General features: G+C 45.1%; 1 protein-coding gene across 1 annotated transcript in view; it reads left to right on the top strand.

Annotated features, from left to right (window-relative positions):
* Nucleotides 1-19,781, top strand: part of SGSH (N-sulfoglucosamine sulfohydrolase) — a 69,416-nt gene that overhangs the window by 41,381 nt on the left and 8,254 nt on the right. The window contains exon 7 of the mRNA XM_068263528.1: nucleotides 16,782-16,985. Coding sequence (XP_068119629.1) covers nucleotides 16,782-16,985 — 204 coding nt within the window. The remainder of the gene's footprint in view (nucleotides 1-16,781; nucleotides 16,986-19,781) is intronic.

Below are 19,781 nucleotides of genomic sequence, written 5' to 3'. Positions count from 1 at the left end.
AAAAAATCTTTCAACACCTCTCTACCTTTAATCGCTTCCGGACGTAAAGTTGTGTTCAAAATGATTCAACCCCCACTGAAATTGAGTGTTTTGGCCAGTTTGACATTGATTTTGATCATTTCAGTCATTTTGTTTACAATTAAATCAAAGAGGCACTTGTAAGTCAGACAAATATAACATAACGTTTATAATGAAAATACCACAAATGTCTTTTCTGTGCTCACATCATAATCCGTTTTATTCAACCCCCAAGTGACATTCATTCTTAGTACAACATCCTTTTCCAGTTATAACAGCTTTTAGACGTGGAGCATAGCTTGACACAAGTGTCTTGCAGCGATCTACAGGCATCTTAGCCCATTCTTCATGGGCAAAAGCCTCCAGTTTAGTCACATTCTTAGGCTTGCGCGCTGCAACTGCTTTCTTTAAAGCCATTGGGTATCATGTAGAAATTTTTTTTTTTAAATGACATATCCATGTTTAAAAATGTAAATACATGTACCTGTGCTGGTTTTCGCCGCACCACCGCCCCCTGTTCGCGCAATATAGCCCAAAATCCGCTCGGTTTTGATCCAAGATGGCTGCCGACCTTTCCTTCATCTTCCGGGTCGGCAGCCCCTTACTTCCTAATATCTCCAAGTCTCAAGCGCCGATAAAATAGCGCGAGAAATTGGAGACTTGGGGTGCGCGTCCCTGAGACAGTGCGCACGCACTCACGTCTATCAAACAGCACGCGCGTGTGCAGTACGTCACTGCAGTCTACGGAGCTGCCGCCCTGAAACCATATGCGAAGGTATGATAGGACCTTTACGAAGTAGATAATTAATATATATCACATTCCCCCACTGCCCCACTATGTGCTACAGCATGCACGAACACCTTCCCCCAGCGTTGCGCGCTCTTGTAGTGAGCAGGGGAGCCGCGCATCTGCGGGAGCGCGACTGACAGGGCGGAGCAAAGGGGCGGAGATGACGGAGGAGTGACAGAACAGGGCAAAGAAGCTCTGCCTCCTCTCTCTAGCCTCAATATTTGACCAAACTGGTCAAAGAATATAAACGCTGATTTTAGGGGCCAGCCTGCAGCAAAACTGACGAAATAGGGACAGAACTATAGAGGGAAATGAGGTAAGTGGTCCCCCACTAAAAAAAACAACATACAAAACGGTACACATTCACTTTAAGTCCCACCAGAGGTTCTCAATCGGATTTAAGTCTGGTGACTGCGATGGCCACTCCAAAATGTTCCAGGCTTTAATCTGCAACCATGCTCTGGACTTGGAGGTATGATTGGGATCATTGTCCTGTTGAAAGGTCCAACGTCTCCCAAGACTCAGGTTTGTGTCGGACTGCATCACATTTTCATCCAATATCTCCTGGTACTGAAGTGAATTCATGGTACCTTGCACACGCTGAAGCTTCCCTGTACCTGCAGAAGCAAAACAGCCCCAAAGCATGATTTACCCCCCCCCCTCCCCCCCCCCCCCCCCCCCCCCCATGCTTCACAGTAGGCAAGGTGTTCTTTTCTTCATAGGCTTTGTTCTTCCTCAAGTGGAAATGAGGCCCAAGGGGTTGAATAATTGTGTCAATGGAGAAATAAAAAAAACAAAAACATTTTAATACTGTATTACAAAAACAATTGTCATTTTAATTGCATTTGGTTCTTTAAAATGTCCTTGTAAGATTTCATTCTGAACACCATTACAAATGTACACTAAATTCCCTAAAACCCTTTACAGCATTGGGGGTTGAATAATTTTGAACACAACTGTAGCTAATGGAAATCTGCACCCTGTTTGGAAACTGTTTTCCCTGCCAAGGCATAGAATTAAATTACCATGCGAAAATGCTTCCACCGCTCTCACCATTCGGGCCGCTCTCTGCCTACATGCCTTGCTCACTCTGCAGCTTGTTACCTTCCTGGGCTCAGTGTCGTCCTACCCTATGCACAGGGCCGGTGCTGCCATTGAGGCAAAGGGCGTTTCCTCCTACATCCTAAAAATTTACAGATTATTTAACTGGCTTCCCCCTTAATTGGCCCTAGACTATGATACAGATACTACATGATACAGAACTGGACGTATAACTATGGTAGGGATTAGATTGTGAGTCCCTCTGAGGGACAGATAATTGAGTAAGTGTGCTCAGTACTAAGAGATAAGTGTACTCTGTACAGCTATGTGGAAGATGTCGGGCGCTATATAAATACTAATCATAAATTGTTTTGCACATTTTATTATTATTTTTTTTTTTTTTAGGGGGGGGGATTTTTTTTTTTCACTTTAACACTTATGCACTGCATCAACATCCTAATATAACTAATTTCATCATTACTAAGCCCAGGTTTAATCACTTTGAACCTCTAATGCTGACAATACATTGTAGTTGGGCAGTATAATCCATAATGGGTTACTGTGTCATGGTAAAAAAATGTTAGTGGAGTTCTTTTATGCGTTTTTTTTAATAGTTTTGTACTACTCTTTCTATATAACTGTGTGTGTGTGTGTGTGTGTCCTATCATCTGCCAGAGCGGATAGCCCTTGTCCAACGTCTTTTTGTTCCTTCGAGCATGTTGTAGCTGATTCCCACTGCAGGGTGTTGCTTGTATCTGACATTCTCCCCTCTGCATAGAGCAGAATCAGGTACCAAGCACTGTGTTTGTAGTTGTGCTGACTGCCACTAAAAACTATTTGTTGTTTTGACGGATCCCCTGGTAAAGGACAGATAGTAAACAAATCCTGTGTTTAACAAAGGATCCATTGACCATTGCGCTGTAGTGTGAATGGAGCCTTCATTGGAGATTAGAGCATCGCTTAAGAGTGGCACTTAAAGGATACCTCCGAGAACATTAAAAATAATCCACTTCCCTGGGGCTTCCTCCAGCCCCTGCCAGCCATCCTGTACCCTTGCCGCAGCTCCGCTCCCACTGGTGGTCCGGGGTCCCCTCCAGCGTAAGATGTCCACTGCGCCTGCGTGAGCGGCTCTGAGTCGTGCTGACGTCATCCGGACTGTTCTGCGCAGGCGCAGTAGTTCTGCGCAGGACAACCCGGATGACGTCAGTGAGCCACATGCTGGAACGCCGGAAGATGTTGACCTGGCAAGGTCGGCATCTGTACTAGAGGGGACCGGGAGCCAACGGAGCTGCGGTGAGGGCACAGGACATCTGTCAAGGGCTGGAGGAAGACCGAGGTAAGTGGATTTTTTTTTCTTCGGGCCTTCCCTTTAAAGGACACCTGAAGTAAGAGGTATATGGAGGCTGCCATATTTCCTGTTAAACAATACCAGTTGCCTGGCAGCCCTGCTGGTCTATTTGGCTGCTGTAGTGTCTGAACCGCACCAGAAAGATAATAAATACATGTCAGAAACATCTGATCTGCTACATGCTTGTTCAGGGTCTATGGCTAAAAGTATTAGAGGCAGAGGATCAGCAGGACTGCCAGGCAACTGGTACTGCTTAAAAGTAAATAAACATGGCAGCCTCCATATAGCTCTCCCTTCAGTTGTTCAGTCCAGCTCTGATCTGAGAGTTGAATATTTGGGGATTGTTTGTGGTGGGGGTCTTATATCGATGTCTGTTGCACTTTACCTAGCTCCTGACGAAATCTTATTTAGATGAAACGTGTTGAGTACAATCTAACACTGTGCATGTATGCACTCCCTTGCTTTTACTTGCTTCCCTCATATTGTCGATCAGCAATTTAGTTGGGTGGCACATGTATACAGTATGTGGTAGTCATGGTGTATAAGTGCACTTCTCAGCTGTGTCAACTGCATGGCCCAGCGTGTTGATGCCTCAGGACTGACGCAAACACCATTGTTGACACCTCCATTCAATAACCCCCACCCCCCATCGAATTGTGCCTTCTAGTACTGACAGTTTATTGTACATAATTGAATGCTGTGATTAGGCTCACTTAGGGCTAGCTACTCCCCACCTCTGCCATACCGACATTGGATGCTAGCAGAGACTCTGAAAAGTGGGAGGGATCGGCAAAGACACCCGCCTAACAGTCTTATCCATTTCTGATGTTTTTAAATAACACATTAATGATACCCAATTTTGATAATTTTGTATGTGACAGTTGGTAGAAATACATCTACCTATTGATAGGCACAGATAGGGCTGTTCGGGTTAGGTTTGACCCTGGTGTTGCAGATCTGACAATAAATGTTGATCTGATCTGCTGCATGCTTGTTCAGGGGCTGTGGCTAAAAGTATTAGAGGCAGAGGATCAGCAGGACTGCCAGGCAACTAGTATTGCTTAAAAGTAAATAAATATGACAGCCTCCATATCACTCTCACTTCAGTTGTTCTTGTTCTGGAAGAACCTTAAGACTTTGGACTACGGCGAAGAGGGTAGAGGGGGTGATGCAAATTCTTTATAACACATTTTCCCGGATGACCTTACACAGTATTTTCTTTGGATGAAAACCTAGCAGCTGATACTGAAAAACTCGAAGTCTGTATGCATTCATAGATATTGTAGCTTTGTTAGTTCCCAAATAACTGTACCAGTTACCATACACAGGAAAAATCCAAACACAACCTGTTGCAGTTCAGTGGATTGTATATGTATTAGAGCAGTATTCTGGAAACCTGGCATTATCTAACATGACTTGATTGTAAACCTTTAAAATAAGTTCCTAGGACTGTTTGCTGCTGAAGTGATGTACATGTAAGTGTTGTAAGTTATTTATTTGTGATACTTTCTCAGAGGAGCACATCAGATGGCAATCCATTCATGGTCTATTCACTGAAGAGATTTGTAGTATACTCTGTGTGTGAAGATGATTTGGCAAAAATATTAATTTAGAGATCTTGGGAAACAAGATGTGCACACATTTCATACTGAATCTGTTCTGCATTGAAAACTCTTCGCTTTCCACTATTTCATGAAAAAGGTTTTCTTTCAAATGTTTCCCCAATCAGATAAAATGCATTGGAACAGACACATGATGGTACTTTCCAGTTCACTGTCTCTGAAGGGTTCTTCATCCTGATAGCTATATAGATATAGAGCAGGCTCTAACTGACCAAAATTATCAGCTAACTAAAACCATGTGAGGTCCAAAATAGAGCAGCATTAGTGGACTATAGAAGTTGGAGCTCTGGATCGCTAGTAATTAGGTGACAGTGATGAAAGCATCTTATGCAAAAAAAATTGTTGACCAGGGGTCTCTGTTGGGGAAGCCACGTGGATGGGTGATTAACTTTTTTATGCGCAATGCTATTGTATGTCTTCGAAGACATAACAAAAGTTGTTTAGGTGATACCTTTAATGACTAACTGTACAAGATTTATTTGTGAGCTTTCAAAACTGTAAGTTTCTTCTTCAGGCATGTTTCAGAACTCGATCAGAACCAGTTTTGAAACCTGTCTGAAGAAGAAACTTAAAGTTTGGAAAGCTTGCAAAGAAATCTTGTACAGTTAGTCATTAAAGGTATCACCTAAACTACTTTTGTTTCTCTGTCTTCGGATTCTCTCCATGACTAATACCGTACCATACGCAATTGTATGTTTTCACTGCGTATTGCTATTAAATGGTTGTTGTCGGTAGTGGGTGCCCATGTGATTGTGTACGTTGTGTCAAAGAGTGATGTAAGCAAGGATGGGGTGGTGCCAGGCTGCTGTGCTGTGGGCCTTGTTGTCTCCAGTATCTTGGCCGGCACGGTGGCGCAGTGGACTGAGCTGCACTCACCTTGCAGTGCGGGGTCCCAGCTTCAAATCTGGGCCAGGGCACGATCTGCACAGAGTTTTTTTTATTTTCTCTTTATGGTTGTGTTTGTTTCCTCCAAGTATTCAGGTTCACTCCCACATCCCAAAATCCTACTGGTAATTGAATTGCTTGCCCTTAGGGACAGTCAGTGACTCTGTAAAATGCATTGGCACTATATAAATGCATAAGAATAATAATATCCTGCACACTCCAGAGAACAGTCAGACCACATAACTATATATGGAGAGCCATTTTTCATTTTTAAAGACACCGAAGGCTTTTATTTTACACAATGGAGCTGGAACATGCAATAGCTACTTCTAGGTAATATGTGTTATTCACCCTCCATTGGTGTGGGCTGTGTCCCTGCTTTGTGTAGGTGTGTGTGTGTGTGTGTGTGTGTGTGGGGGGGGGGGGGGGGGGGGGGGCTACCCTGGGGGGAGTGGGGCAGATCTTTTTCTTCTACCCCTCAGTCTCAGGAGACCAATCCTAATTTATTCACAGGCTATCGAGGGAGTGATCTTGAGGCCGATCAAAAACAGGCCTTCAGGGATCACCGGGCTATTGTGCAGTGATCCCTGTCTAGCCACTGAGCACGCAGAAAGTGACGCACGCTTGCCATCCCTTCCTGCTTCGGGTATGCGGAAGTGCATGGAAGCATATTGTTTAAAATATGCTTCCGCACATGCGCGCTGCGACGGTGTTTGTTTAAAAATCTACGTGTTGCAATAGAGTAACATGACTTCCGGTATGACTCACCTCGCCGCAGAATCCGCGCAGTAACCTACTTCTGGCCCTGCGTCGGGGATCAGGCGAAAACCTCATTTCCGTCGCGTCGCAATATACCAGTATGAAAGTCTCCATAGACATGGCGGTGGGGTGCGGTAAAAATACCGCACCACTTCGGTGTGAAAAGGCTCCACTGCTTACCCCTGGACCTCCGGGCACTTAAGGGTATTGTCCCTTTTCTACTTATGTGAATGTCCCTATTTGTTATCCATGCTGTTTCATATATTACCCTTGTGATAATGTGTACTTGTTTGCCTAAACAAAATTGCCAGTTTTGGCTTCCAGATCATGTAAAGGGACAAATGGTAAAACTCTCTAATGGTCTTTACAACCACTAAAGATCCATTTTTGCAGTTCTATTTTATGCACCTAAAATATGCCCCATGTTTGTGACATGAGTGCAAGAAATGTTCAATGAACATAGGTCATTACCTGAAATATGTGAAAACACAGATTTCTACAGTGAGGTTGTTAAATACTTAAACTCAAGACACTTGAGGCTGGTTTTACACCTGACCAAAGCATTGCGGCATCGCACTGTAATGGCAAAAACTACATTCACATGGCTCAGGGTCATATGCATAGTGCCAATTTCGCCGACATAACCCTCCCCCTTCCCCCCAACGCCTTTCGCCTTCACTGAGATTACACACACCGCCGCTAACAAATTCAAAATTTCTTCTTCGCCCATTGACTTCCATGCATTTTGTTGCCGGGGAAGTTAGTCAATAGCACGCTGTTGACTTTGTAGTGGGTTGGCAGCTGATCGAGAATTCCTGACGTGACAGGGTAAGTGTACTAGGCACCATAGCCTTTCATTGCTGTTGCATTACCCTGCGTCCAGAAAGGGTAACGCATCACAATGAAACAGGCTTAATGTAAAAGGGGCCTTAATGAAAAGGTCAACAAAAGATGTGCCAAAATGGTGAAGTGCCCTGGAGCCACGTAATCGGGGCCTGGCAGAGGCAAGAGAGGCTCCAGCCTCAGGGCGCATTGTAGGAGGGGGCGCACAACTCGCTCTGCTTCAAACGCAATAGGGGAATGATAGCTGAGAGAAATAAGAAAAGAGGATACATGGCAGTGACTGCAAGTCAGAGAACTAGATTAAGGTGTTTTTATTTGTGGAGGGAGGGGTGGTGGCTGTAAGAAACTGTAAGGAACTATATGTTTCTATCGGCAACACACCTTTCTTCCGACACCAGCAACTCATTAGTAAGAGCTGCAAACACGACTCATCACAGCAAGCAGGAGATAGAACTTCTTTAGTCGTCTTCCAAGTTTGAAGATGTTTATTCAGTAAACAGATATACAGATACAGTTCGTTACATCTTAGCAAAGCATAATTCTTCTGTAGTACGTCCGTTGCATTACAAGCTCTTGATCACCCTCCTGTTGAAGGTAATCAGGTCATCTTCTGTCTATACTACATTACATCTAACTACCTATATACAGCATACATTATATCAAATTACATAAATAAAGTAATTAGGGTTCCAGTCAGTAGATAGAGAGCATGAAAGTAAAGGCTCATACACACATCAGACTATAGTCTTTGGAAAATGAAAGATCACAGACCAATCTTACCACCCTTCATGTAGTATGAGAGCCATACTCTACACAGTCTTTTGTATGGAGCTGAACTCCCCATCAGATACAAATCTTTGCAAGATGCTGCACACACAGATGCTGTACAGACACAAAAGATCAGTATCTGCAAAAGATCTGTTCCTGCCAAAAATCCATTCCTGCAAATTGCAATGATTGTCTATGAGATCTGCAGATCATCATACACACATGATTTAACTGACATTCATCTGCAGATCAGATCCACCAGAATGGATTTTCAGATGTGCGGATGATTGCTTGATCTGCAGATGAATGTCAGTTAAATCATGTGTGTATGATGATCTGCAGATCTCATAGACTATCATTGCAATTTGCAGGAATGGATTTTTGGCAGGAACAGATCTTTTGCAGATACTGATCTTTTGTGTCTGTACAGCATGTTTGTGTGCAGCATCTTGCAAAGATTTCTATCTGACGGGGAGTTCAGCTCCATAGAAAAGACTGTGAAGGTATGGCTCTCATACTACATGAAGGGTGGTAAGATTGGTCTGTGATCTTTCATTTTCCAAAGACTATAGTCTGATGTGTGTATGAGCCTTAAGAGTGCGCTCCTTTGGCCCATCATGAACCTTAAAGAGACACTGAAGCGAAAAAAAAATTATGATATTATGATTCGTATGTGTAGTACAGCTAAGAACTAAAACATTAAGATCAGATACATCAGTCTAATTGTTTCCAGTACAGGAAGATTTAAGAAACTCCAGTTGTTATCTCTATACAAAAAAGCCATTAAGCTCTACGACTTTCAAAGTCGTGGAGAGGGCTGTTTTCTGACTTTTATTATCTCAACTGTTAGTTAATTTTTTACTTTTCCTCTGCCAGAGGAGAGGTCATTAGTTCACAGACTGCTCTGAAATAATCATTTTGAATGCTGAGTGTTGTGTAATCTGCACATATTATAGAATGATGCAATGTTAGAAAAAACACTATATACCTGAAAATAAAAATATGAGAATATTTTCTTTGCTGCTAATCTTCTAATAATTATTCATAGTACACAACCAATTCATTATATCATATATTTTTTTTCGCTTCAGTGTCTCTTTAATACTGACCAGGAAAGAGTTAATTGTGACCTCATCTGAGCCATCCCCCAAAACCTACTATTGGCTCAGACCCCTCGTGGTGTCATAATACCCACCTACTTTATTAATATTCTATGAGCCCCTTGTCCCACATACAGGAATGTTATGTTTATTAAATATTGGCCTCTGTTTTCCCCTTTGCAGTCTGAAAGTCTGTACATTTGAACAGATAGTGTCCCTGTCCTTTGGACGAGGACAATCTGCTTCTGGTAAAGGTCTTCATAATTTCTCTCCGAGGAATTATGCTTAAAGAGGCCCTGTGCAAATCAAGCCTTTCAACTAACTCAGTTCAAATAACTGAGGCCTACATATCATACTTAAATTATAACAATCCCCCCTAAAAGGCTTGATCTGCAGATTCCTGCTTCTGAACCCAGCAGTACCCGGTTTCTTTTCTTTATGTTTCGCTTTTCGATGCTCATGCTCACACACCTTCTGTGCTCTAGGTGGTTATCCCTGGAAGAGAGGGCAAGACCTCTTGGTCGTCCTGTAACCAGGCTATCTGGGAATGCCCTACTTCTAAGTACCTCTATACCACATTCTCAGCATTTGCATCACTTTGCGTATCACTCACAAACTTGCATGATCACAGAAAAGTGAAACTTGTTTGTCTGTTAAGCATCGGAGCAGTGCCAGGTGTCTTCTAAAAGAACGCCTTTATACAATCAGCTCTATCATAGGTACTGCTAAACTTTTACCCGTAACCCTGTATATCCCCGAATTTGGAAATATTGATTCATGAGATTGTTTGAGGCCCCAATCTCTTGACCAGATTAATTTTTTTTTTTTGCGTAATTTAACACACAACCTCACCTGGATGATGCCCAAAGTTGTCATCCTACACCCACTGGTCGTCGGGATGGGGAAGAAATTTTGAACTGCAGAGGCCCAGTCCGAGTGTCCCTGGAACATCGCCGGAAACCTTTTCCACCAGGTCAGACTGGAACTCACCTGCTTATATTTGTGTTCTACCTCGTTAAGATCACCTTGATCATGGTGAAATCTTACCTCCTAACTTACTGTTCTGTTTGTTTAACCGTTGTAACAAAGTGTGGTCGTCTTGTGTCCAAACCTGTACCCATTTGTCCAAGGGCGTGTTATCTTTCAGGATGGGAACTCACCCTGAAGCTTTGAACTTTAGAGTTCTCTTAACAATTTGAGGAATTACGTCATCAAACTTGGATGACTTGATCCATATGGGTTCTCCGCTCATACAATAAGCTCCCCTCGAAAAATCTACCTGATCAGAACAATTATGAAAATCTACCTTGAATGTGTCATTAGACATTATGTTTAACTACTTGAGGACCCACCCTTTACCCCCCCTTAAGGACCAGCGCTGGTTTGAGTGATCTGTGCTGGGTGGGCTCTGCAGCCCCCAGCACAGATCAGGGTGCAGGCCTTTTTTCCCCCCTATGGGGATGATGTGCTGGGGGGGTCTGATCTCTCCTGCCTGCTGTGGGTGGCGGGGGGGGGGACCTCAAAGCCCCCCTCCGCGGCGAAATCCTCCCCCTCCCTCTCCTACCTGGCCCCCTCCTGGAGATCCGGCTGCACAGGACGCTATCCGTCCTGTGCAGCCAGTGACAGGCTGTCTCCTGTCACATGGCGGCGATCCCCGGCCGCTGATTGGCCGGGGATCGCCGATCTGCCTTACGGCGCTGCTGCGCAGCAGCGCCGTACAAATGTAAACAAAGCGGATTATTTCCGCTTGTGTTTACATCTAGCCTGCGAGCCGCCATCGGCGGCCCGCAGGCTATTCACGGAGCCCCCCGCCGTGATTTGACAGGAAGCAGCCGCTCGTACGAGCGGCTGCTTCCTGATTAATTAGGCTGCAGCTGGCGACGCAGTACTGCGTCGCTGGTCCTGCAGCTGCCACTTTGCCGACGCACGTTATGAGTGTGCGGTCGGCAAGTGGTTAAAAAAACAAACCTTTCCTTCAGCCACCGGAACTATCGGTTTGGCTTCAGGGCGGATCTTTTGAATGGTAGCCTCACATTCTGTGTTATTGAGCCAGCAGGCTTCTTCACTAAATTTGACTTGCCCCGGCAAACACAGGTACCTCTGTGAGAATTGCCAGCATGATGACAACTCTACTTGTTTCACCTCCCCGTCTAGCACCAAAAAATGTTGACCTCTCAGGTCATGGTGTAAGACTTGTTGAGGTGGGAACTAAGGAAGTAGCGGTGCATAAAGAAGCGTTGCACCCTTTCCATTCGTTCACCCAAACATCTCGATGCTTCCATGCAAAAGATCCTTCTCCAGACAAAGCGATAAACCTCTCCTTGTCCAATCTCAGGTGTACAGGATCTTTTAGCATCTCAATGACCAAATATGACCCCAACTGTCCTGATTGGACCTCTGTCCTGAGGCAAAATGCGTACCTGAGGCCGGGAAGACTGTACTCTCTGCCATCTTTCAATTAACCTGCTGGGCGGTCTGGACGAGCACAGCTCGTCCAGTACCGCCGGAGGCTGCCGCTCAGGCCCTGCTGGGCCGATTTGGCTGAAATAAAAAGCAGCACACGCAGCCGGCACTTTGCCAGCCGCGTGTGCTGCCTGATCGCCGCCGCTCTGCGGCGATTCGCCGCGAGCAGCGGCGAAAGAGGGCCCCCCTAGCCGCCTGAGCCCTGCGCAGCCGGAACAAAAAGTTCCGGCCAGCGCTAAGGGCTGGATCGGAGGCGGCTGACGTCACGACGTCGGCTGACGTCGATGACGTCACTCCGCTCGTCGCTATGGCGACGATATAAGCAAAACAAGGAAGGCCGCTCGTTGCGGCCTTCCTTGTTTATTCTGGGCGCCGGAGGCGATCGGAAGATCGCCTCCGGAGCGCCCTCTAGTGGGCTTTCATGCAGCCAACTTTCAGTTGGCTGCATGAAATAGTTTTTTTTTTATTAAAAAAAAACCCTCCCGCAGCCTGCCTGGCGATCTTAATAGAACGCCAGGCAGGTTAAGAGTACCTCTTCACTTACCCATCTAGCATAAGGATAAGTGGCTGCATATGGACTGTGTAATATTGTCCCCTGTTGTGACCCGTGTAGTGAAGATAGGGTTCCCTGTGTTGGCTTTCCCTCCCCAGGGATCACTCTCCCAACCCTCTTTGTCACCTGGACATGTGGCTTGATCTCGATTTTTACTTCTTGTTTCGAGAACCACAAACCCTCGGCTTTCCAGCCTTTACGTGTGTATAGTTGTTTCAGAGACACTCTCTGTTGGTAACTCCAGAGTGTGATGTTGTCCCCTGCGTCTCTCCTGTAGGAGAAGTGACGCTTACTGCTCGTTACTCTCCAATCTGGAACCATCTCACTCTGGATAACCAAGACAAGGTACTCCGGAACCACACACTCCACCTTTTGCATGTACCCATTGTACTGCAATGTACCTTTTAACAAAACTTTTGATCGGTGCATTGGTTCCGGCAGTGTGACATTCCAGAGCATAGTTGCGCTGCCGTTCACATCACCCATCCAGCACACCTGACCCTTCATACCTTTCACCAACATTGTGCCATGAAATTGGTTTGCACCTGGCACTAGTGATCTATTCCACCTTCCCTGCTTGGTCCATCTGTGCCAATCAGAGGGAAGTGGGAAAGGATCAGTACCTTTTTCTCCAAACCTTAACATGCTTGGGCCTTGTGTTCTCATTAACCCCTTGTTGCTCATGAGAATGTCCTCTCTTCGGTCTCCTAGGACGAAATGGCAGCCTAGGGTCACCATAAGCACGCGACTCTTCATTATAAAAGCACCTCCTTGGGAAAGAAAAACATTAGCAATTTGCATTATGCTTTGCTCAGTCAGTTTTTTAGTCTCTTTCCGATCTCAGAAATCACGTTTTTTTAGTCTCTTTCCGATCTCAGAAATCTCGCTGTTCTCCAAACTCGGATTGGCATCTGGAACCTTTCGCTTATCCGACTGACATCTCTGTCTCGTCTGCCAGCACCTCAGCTTTCTTGCTTCCATATTGCCAAACTCCTGAAATCGAAATACAAACAAATCAATTCTTATTAATGATTTGGGATTCGCCCTACGGCTTGTACTCTGTACACTTTAAATTGATCAATATATACCGTAATTGATCTCGTCGCTTTATGGTTCTCATGAACTCTGTTTACTCTTTTTAGTAGACTGAAGCTAAACTTCTCTCCCCTACCTAAGTACTATCCTAAGTACTTACCTGTTTAAAATATGCTCCCGCGGCCTTCACCTTTGGAAGCTCTCACCTCATTGCAAACTCTCCCCACATCCCCCCTTCTGTACATACTCGGCCGTAGTATGCACAGGGTACGGATGCCACATACCTGTTGCTGCTTTGCAGGTGAGCCTGCCATGCTCTTACTCAGTTTCGCATTTACTTACCTAGAACTCCATTGAGCACTACCAGCTCAGCTAGAAGTCCTGTTTGTTGTACCATCTGACCAATGTTAGCCAATGCTACCACCTCTAGACTACAAGAAATGGCTGCCTTCCTATAGGAAGGAGCACTTTGCACTTAAACTACACAGGGTGAAGGGCTAAGCATTCCAGCGTCATATGCCTGTATGCAGATCCCTGAATGCCCACTTGGTAGGTAGTCATATGGCAAACACTGTACTGATACACTGTCACCCTGTAAATGGCAATTCCTTCTCCTTTATAATTGCCCCATGAACTGCTGTCAGTTCTGTTCTTTGTGCTACACTTGGTAGGAGCTGGAAAAAATATATTTGACCAATCAGTGGACAAGAAAAACGCACAAACCGCCCCAGCCCAGCATTGACCTTTTTGTCAAGCTCTGGCCCTGTCCACGACAAAAACCGGAAAACCGTTACCGCTCTGCAGCCGCGGCGACGGACACCTGGATTGGTCAACTCCTTTTTTTTCCAACTCCGGTACCCCTGATGCACTGTCCCTCCCCCCCCCCCCTTTTACTCTATTGGGAACTTATGCTGCACCACCCGTTACGGTGCTCCACTTAAAGGAACCATCCCCTAAGTAACCCTGTCCAGATACCCCCTGATCTGCCCATGCAAATCACTCCCTGGGAAGTATCTGACTGCGATGTGTTTCCATGCCCCTCGCTGGAAAACCACTTCCTATCGGTAACCATGCTATGCCCATAGCAACTACTTGGTTCCCGTATTCTGGCATTCCTTTCCCTGGGCCCAGACACTGGGGAAATGCTCCGGGATCCAAGATACTCAGTAGAGTGCCTCATTATCTCTACCATCCCTTCCTCTCAGCTGCTATGCCCGTTGCCATGAGCACAGCCTGATGTGACGTGGATCCCCCAGCCCCTCCTCCCCCCCCCCTCCCCCTGCCATGTCGTGTGGGGGCCATGACTCGTGGGGGCGGGCCCTCCTCAATGCCTCCATTTTGAGTCCTGGAATGCCAGCCGAGATGGCTGCTATGCAATCTCCCATAGCAACCTCTCAATCCTATATACTTTATGAAAAACAAAGACAGTAAGAACATGCATTGTATATGCACACTAGACATTTCAGCATATGAATCGCTTCCAGAAACTTAGCATACAGCTATATATATACTCCTGAATGCCTTGCGGGGAGAAAAAAAAAACACAGAAAGAGAAGGAAAAAAAAATACCACAGCAGTTCGTCCCACACCATCCCAGCTGTAATTCTAACTGCATCATACATTAGAATCACCCAGTGACGTGCGGCTGCATTCCTGCGTGCCCCGCTCACCCAGAAAAAAACATCCTGCCTACAGCAGAAACTAACAAAGCAAACAGCCATCCGCATATCTTGTACATAACTCAGACATAACTCAGAACTACTAGAGCGCGATGTGTACTCTTTTCCCACAAAACTATCACTGTGCAACGCTAAACACCTTAACCATCCCAGATACCACCTTCTTCTGAGACGAACATCAATGAGCCGCAGCTGGCCCAACACGTTCCACGATCCGTGTAAACAACATAAACTTATGCAGAAATAAAAAAAAAATAACATATAACACACAGCACTGAACTGGAACCAGTTTTCCTCCTACTCTGGGCTCTCGCTACACAGTACTCTCCTTCTCTCCATCTACCTTCGCTCACCACTATCCACCATCTGCTTAACAGAGCGTGAGAGAAAAACAACCAAAACACCGCTGGCATCACTCCCAGCCCAGAACTGCCCAGAGAAAAAACAAAAACACCACAGGAACTATGTACGCTGCCCACACTGGGACTGCCGCACCAAACATAGAGACAGAAAGTTTACAACTGGCAGTTCGATCAGCCGTAGCAACCTTTCCCACGAACCTCTATGGACGCTCCTGGAGCTCCTGAGCGAGCCCCCTTCCGCTCAGTAGATCGGCATACTCTCCCGCGGCAGTTGCTCTGCCGGCCTGGGAGTGCTCCAGCTACCTGTGATCTGTTTAGGCTTTTAACTGCGTGCGCACCGCAGTTTAACTTTAAAGTCCAAGAGTTTTGCCGCTGATTTGATCTCGAACTGCCGACCGTGTGCTGGCTCACGCACACCACTTATATGCTCGATAAGTCCGTCCGCGTCTGTCTTCACCGCTTGTTGCTCTGTGAAAGTCTCGATAGTCCTTGATAGACTGAAAACCATCTATGGCCCGGCCCTTCCGCGCTAGACCGCGCTGGTTTTAACGGCACCAACTGTAAGAAACTGTAAGGAACTATATGTTTCTATCAGCAACACACCTTTCTTCCGACACCAGCAACTCATTAGTGGGAGCTGCAAACACGACTCATCACAGCAAGCAGGAGATAGAACTTCTTTAGTCGTCTTCCAAGTTTGAAGATGTTTATTCAGTAAACAGATATACAGATACAGTTCGTTACTTCTTAGCAAAGCATAATTCTTCTGTAGTACGTCCGTTGCATTACAAGCTCTTGATCACCTTCCTGTTGAAGGTAATCAGGTCATCTTCTGTCTATACTACGTTACATCTAACTACCTATATAAAGCATACATTATATCAGATTACATATGAAAGATGATAGTAATTAGGGTTCCAGTCAGTAGATGGAGAGCATGAAAGTAAGAGTGCGCTCCTTTGGCCCATCATGAACCTTAATACTGACCAGGAAAGGGTTAATTGTGACCTCATCTGAGCCATCCCCCAAAACCTACTATTGGCTCAGACCCCTCGTGGTGTCATAATACCCACCTACTCGATTAATATTCTATGAGCCCCTTGTCCCACATACAGGAATGTTATGTTTATTAAATATTGGCCTCTGTTTTCCCCTTTGCCGTCTGAAAGTCTGTACATTTGAACAGATAGTGTCCCTGTCCTTCGGACGAGGACAATCTGCTTCTGGTAAAGGTCTTCATAATTTCTCTCCGAGAAATTATGCTTAAAGAGACCCTGGGCAAATCAAGCCTTTCAACTAACTCAGTTCAAATAACTGAGGCCTACATATAATACTTAAATTATAACAGCGGCCTGGGTCGCCTCTTAGTCTAATAGTAATGTGTGACGGCTGGGGTGGGAGGGATGGAGAGGCGCACTTTGGTGTCCTAGTATCACTCTAGTGGCTTCCATAATTTGGCACGGATTTTACCTGTATGAATATCACTGAGGTTCTTCTCTGATTTCTCCACTGCAGGAATTGGCCTGATTCTCTCGGAGTTGCGCAGTGCTGGACATGAGAATGACACCTTGGTATTCTTCAGCTCTGACAATGGAATTCCGTTCCCAAATGGTCGCACCAACCTGTACTGGTCCGGAAGAGCAGAGCCTTTGTTGATCTCTTCTCCATATCACCAAGAGCGCTGGGGTCAATATAGTGAATCCTTTGCCAGTTTACTGGGTAAGTTTCTTGAGAAATGTATTTATGACGTGAACTAAATATTTTGTAATGTGCAATATACTGTATGTCCATACTGCTGTTCATTGTTAAAAAAAAACTTTCAGTAATGAGAAGCATAGAAACATGGGCAGTTCCAGGGGCGTGACTACAAACCATGGGGCTCCCTTAATGTTCACTACCTTTCCCTTGCCTCCCATTGGTTATACTCATAACGTGGGGGTCCATCATACAAGGCTCATAAAATAAGTGCGGCCATCTTCACACCCATAACATTTGTAGCCACAAAAACGCCGGATCTGGACTTCAAGAGAAAGAAAGCTTGATAGGTGAGGCCCTCTCACACCTCTGCCCAACCCCCCCCCCCCCCTCCTTGCAGGGGCAGCTCTTCCCCTTAGTTATGCCCTTGGGCAGTTCAACATACTGTACAATCGTGGCATTCAACAACACACAGTACAAATACATACCACTGATGTGTAGTTTGGAAACCTCACCAATACTGGAACAGGTTTATTTGGGAGAGTGCAACCGAAACAGGAAACACTTGGGAAAGGTCCCTGCCCTTGCAAGATTCCAATCTAGAGGAGCTAGAGAATGCATTGAGAAGGCGGCGGTTCCCAACCTTTTTGAACTTGTGACACATCACGCCAAATGCTCAGATCTCCGTGACACATCATATATGTATAGATAGTATAGCTGCCCCCAGTATAGGTAGTATAGTTTCCCAGTATAGGTAGTATAGTTGCCCCAGTACAGGTAATATACAGTGGTTTGCAAAAATATTCAGCCCCCTTCAAGTTTTCCACATTTGTCATATTACTGCCACAAACGTGAATCCATTTTATTGGAATTCCACGTGAAAGACAAGTGGTGTACATGTGAGAAGGGGAATGAAAATCATTCAAAGGGAAAATAAACCATTACATTGTTGCCCGGGCTTTATGTTTAGGGTCATTGTCCTGCTGGAAGGTGAACCTCCACCCCAGTCAAGTGTTTTGCAGACTCCAAGAGGTATTCTTCCAATATTGCCCTGTATTTGGCTCAATCCATCTTCTCATCAACTCTGACCAGCTTCCCTGTCCCTGCTGAAGAGAAGCACCCCCAGGCCATGATGCTGCCACCACCATATTTGACAGTGGGGATGGTGTGTTCCAAGTGATGTACATTGTTAGTTTTCCGCCACACATAGCGTTTTGCATTTTGGCCAAACCATTCCATTTTGGTCTCATCTTGCTAGAGCACCTTCTTCCACATGTTTGCTGTGTCCCGCACATGGCTTGTGGTAAACTGCAAACGGGACTTCTTATGCTTTTCTGTTAACAATGGCTTTCTTCTTGCCACTCTTCCATAAAGGCTAACTTTGTGCAGTGCACGACTAATAGTTGTCCTATGGACTGATTCCACCACCTGAGCTGTAGATCTCTGCAGCTCGTCCAGAGTAACCATGGGCCTCTTGACTGCATTTCTGATCAGCGCTCTCCGTGTTCGGCCTGTGAGTTTAGGTGGACGGCCTTGTCTTGGTAGGTGTACAGTTGTGCCATACTCCTTCCATTTCTGAATGATCGCTTGGACAGTGCTCCGTGGGATGTTCAAGGCTTTGGAAATCTTTTTGTAGCCTAAGCCTGCTTTAAATTTCTCAATAACTTTATCCCTGACCTGTCTGGTGTGTTCTTTGGACATCATGGTGTTGTTGCTCCCAATATTCTCTTAGACAACTTCTGAGGCCGTCACAGAGCAGCTGTATTTGTACTGACATTAGATTACACACAGGTGCACTCTATTTAGTCATTAGCACTCATCAGACAATGTCTATGGGCAACTGACTGCACTCAGACCAAAGGGGGCTGAATAATTATGCACACCCTCACTTTGCAGTTATTTATTTATAAAAAATGTTTGGAATCCTGTATGATTTTCGTTCCACTTCTCATACGTACACCACTTTGTATTGGTCTTTCACGTGGAAGTCCAATAAAATTGATTTAAGTTTGTGGCAGTAATATGACAAAATGTGGAAAACTTCAAGGGGGCTGAATAGTTTTGCAAACCACTGTAGTTGCCCCAGAATGGGTAGCGTAGCTGCCCCAGTATAGGTAGCGTAGCTGCCCCCAGTATAGGTAGCGTAGCTGCCCCCAGTATAGGTAGCGTAGCTGCCCCCAGTATGGGTAGTATAGCTGCCCCAGTATAGGTAAAATACAGTGCAATGCGAAAGTTTGGGCAACGTTGTTAATTGTCATGATTTTCCTGTATAAATCATTGGCTGTTACGAAAAAAAATGTCGGTTAAATATATCATATAGGAGACACAGTGATATTTGAGGAGTGAAATTACGTTTTATTGCATTTACAGAAAGTGCACAATAATTGTTTAAATAAAATTTAGGCAGGTGCATAAATGTGGGCACTGTTGTCATTTTATTGATTCCAAAACCTTTAGAACTAATTATTGGAACTCAAATTGGCTTGGTAAGCTCAGTGACCCCTGACCAACATACACAGGTGAATCCAATTATGAGAAAGATTTAAGGGGGTCAATTGTAAGTTCCCCTCATCATTTTTTTTTAATTTCTCTGAAGAGTAGCAACATGGGGGGTTTCAAAACAACTCTCAAATGACCTGAAGACAAAGATTGTTTACCATCATGGTTTAGGGGAAGGATACAGAAAGCTGTCTCAGAGATTTTGGCTGTCTGTTTCCACAGTTAGGAACATATTCAGGAGATGGAAGACCACAGGATCAGTTCAAGTTAAGGCTCAAAGTAGCAGACCAAGAAAAATCTCAGATAAACAGAAGCGACGAA

This window comes from Hyperolius riggenbachi, chromosome 12 (assembly GCF_040937935.1).
Source record: "Hyperolius riggenbachi isolate aHypRig1 chromosome 12, aHypRig1.pri, whole genome shotgun sequence".
NCBI classification, from domain to species: Eukaryota; Metazoa; Chordata; class Amphibia; order Anura; family Hyperoliidae; genus Hyperolius; species Hyperolius riggenbachi.
The sequence above is the reverse complement of the archived record's forward strand: the minus strand, read 5'-3'. Positions and strand labels throughout refer to the sequence as shown.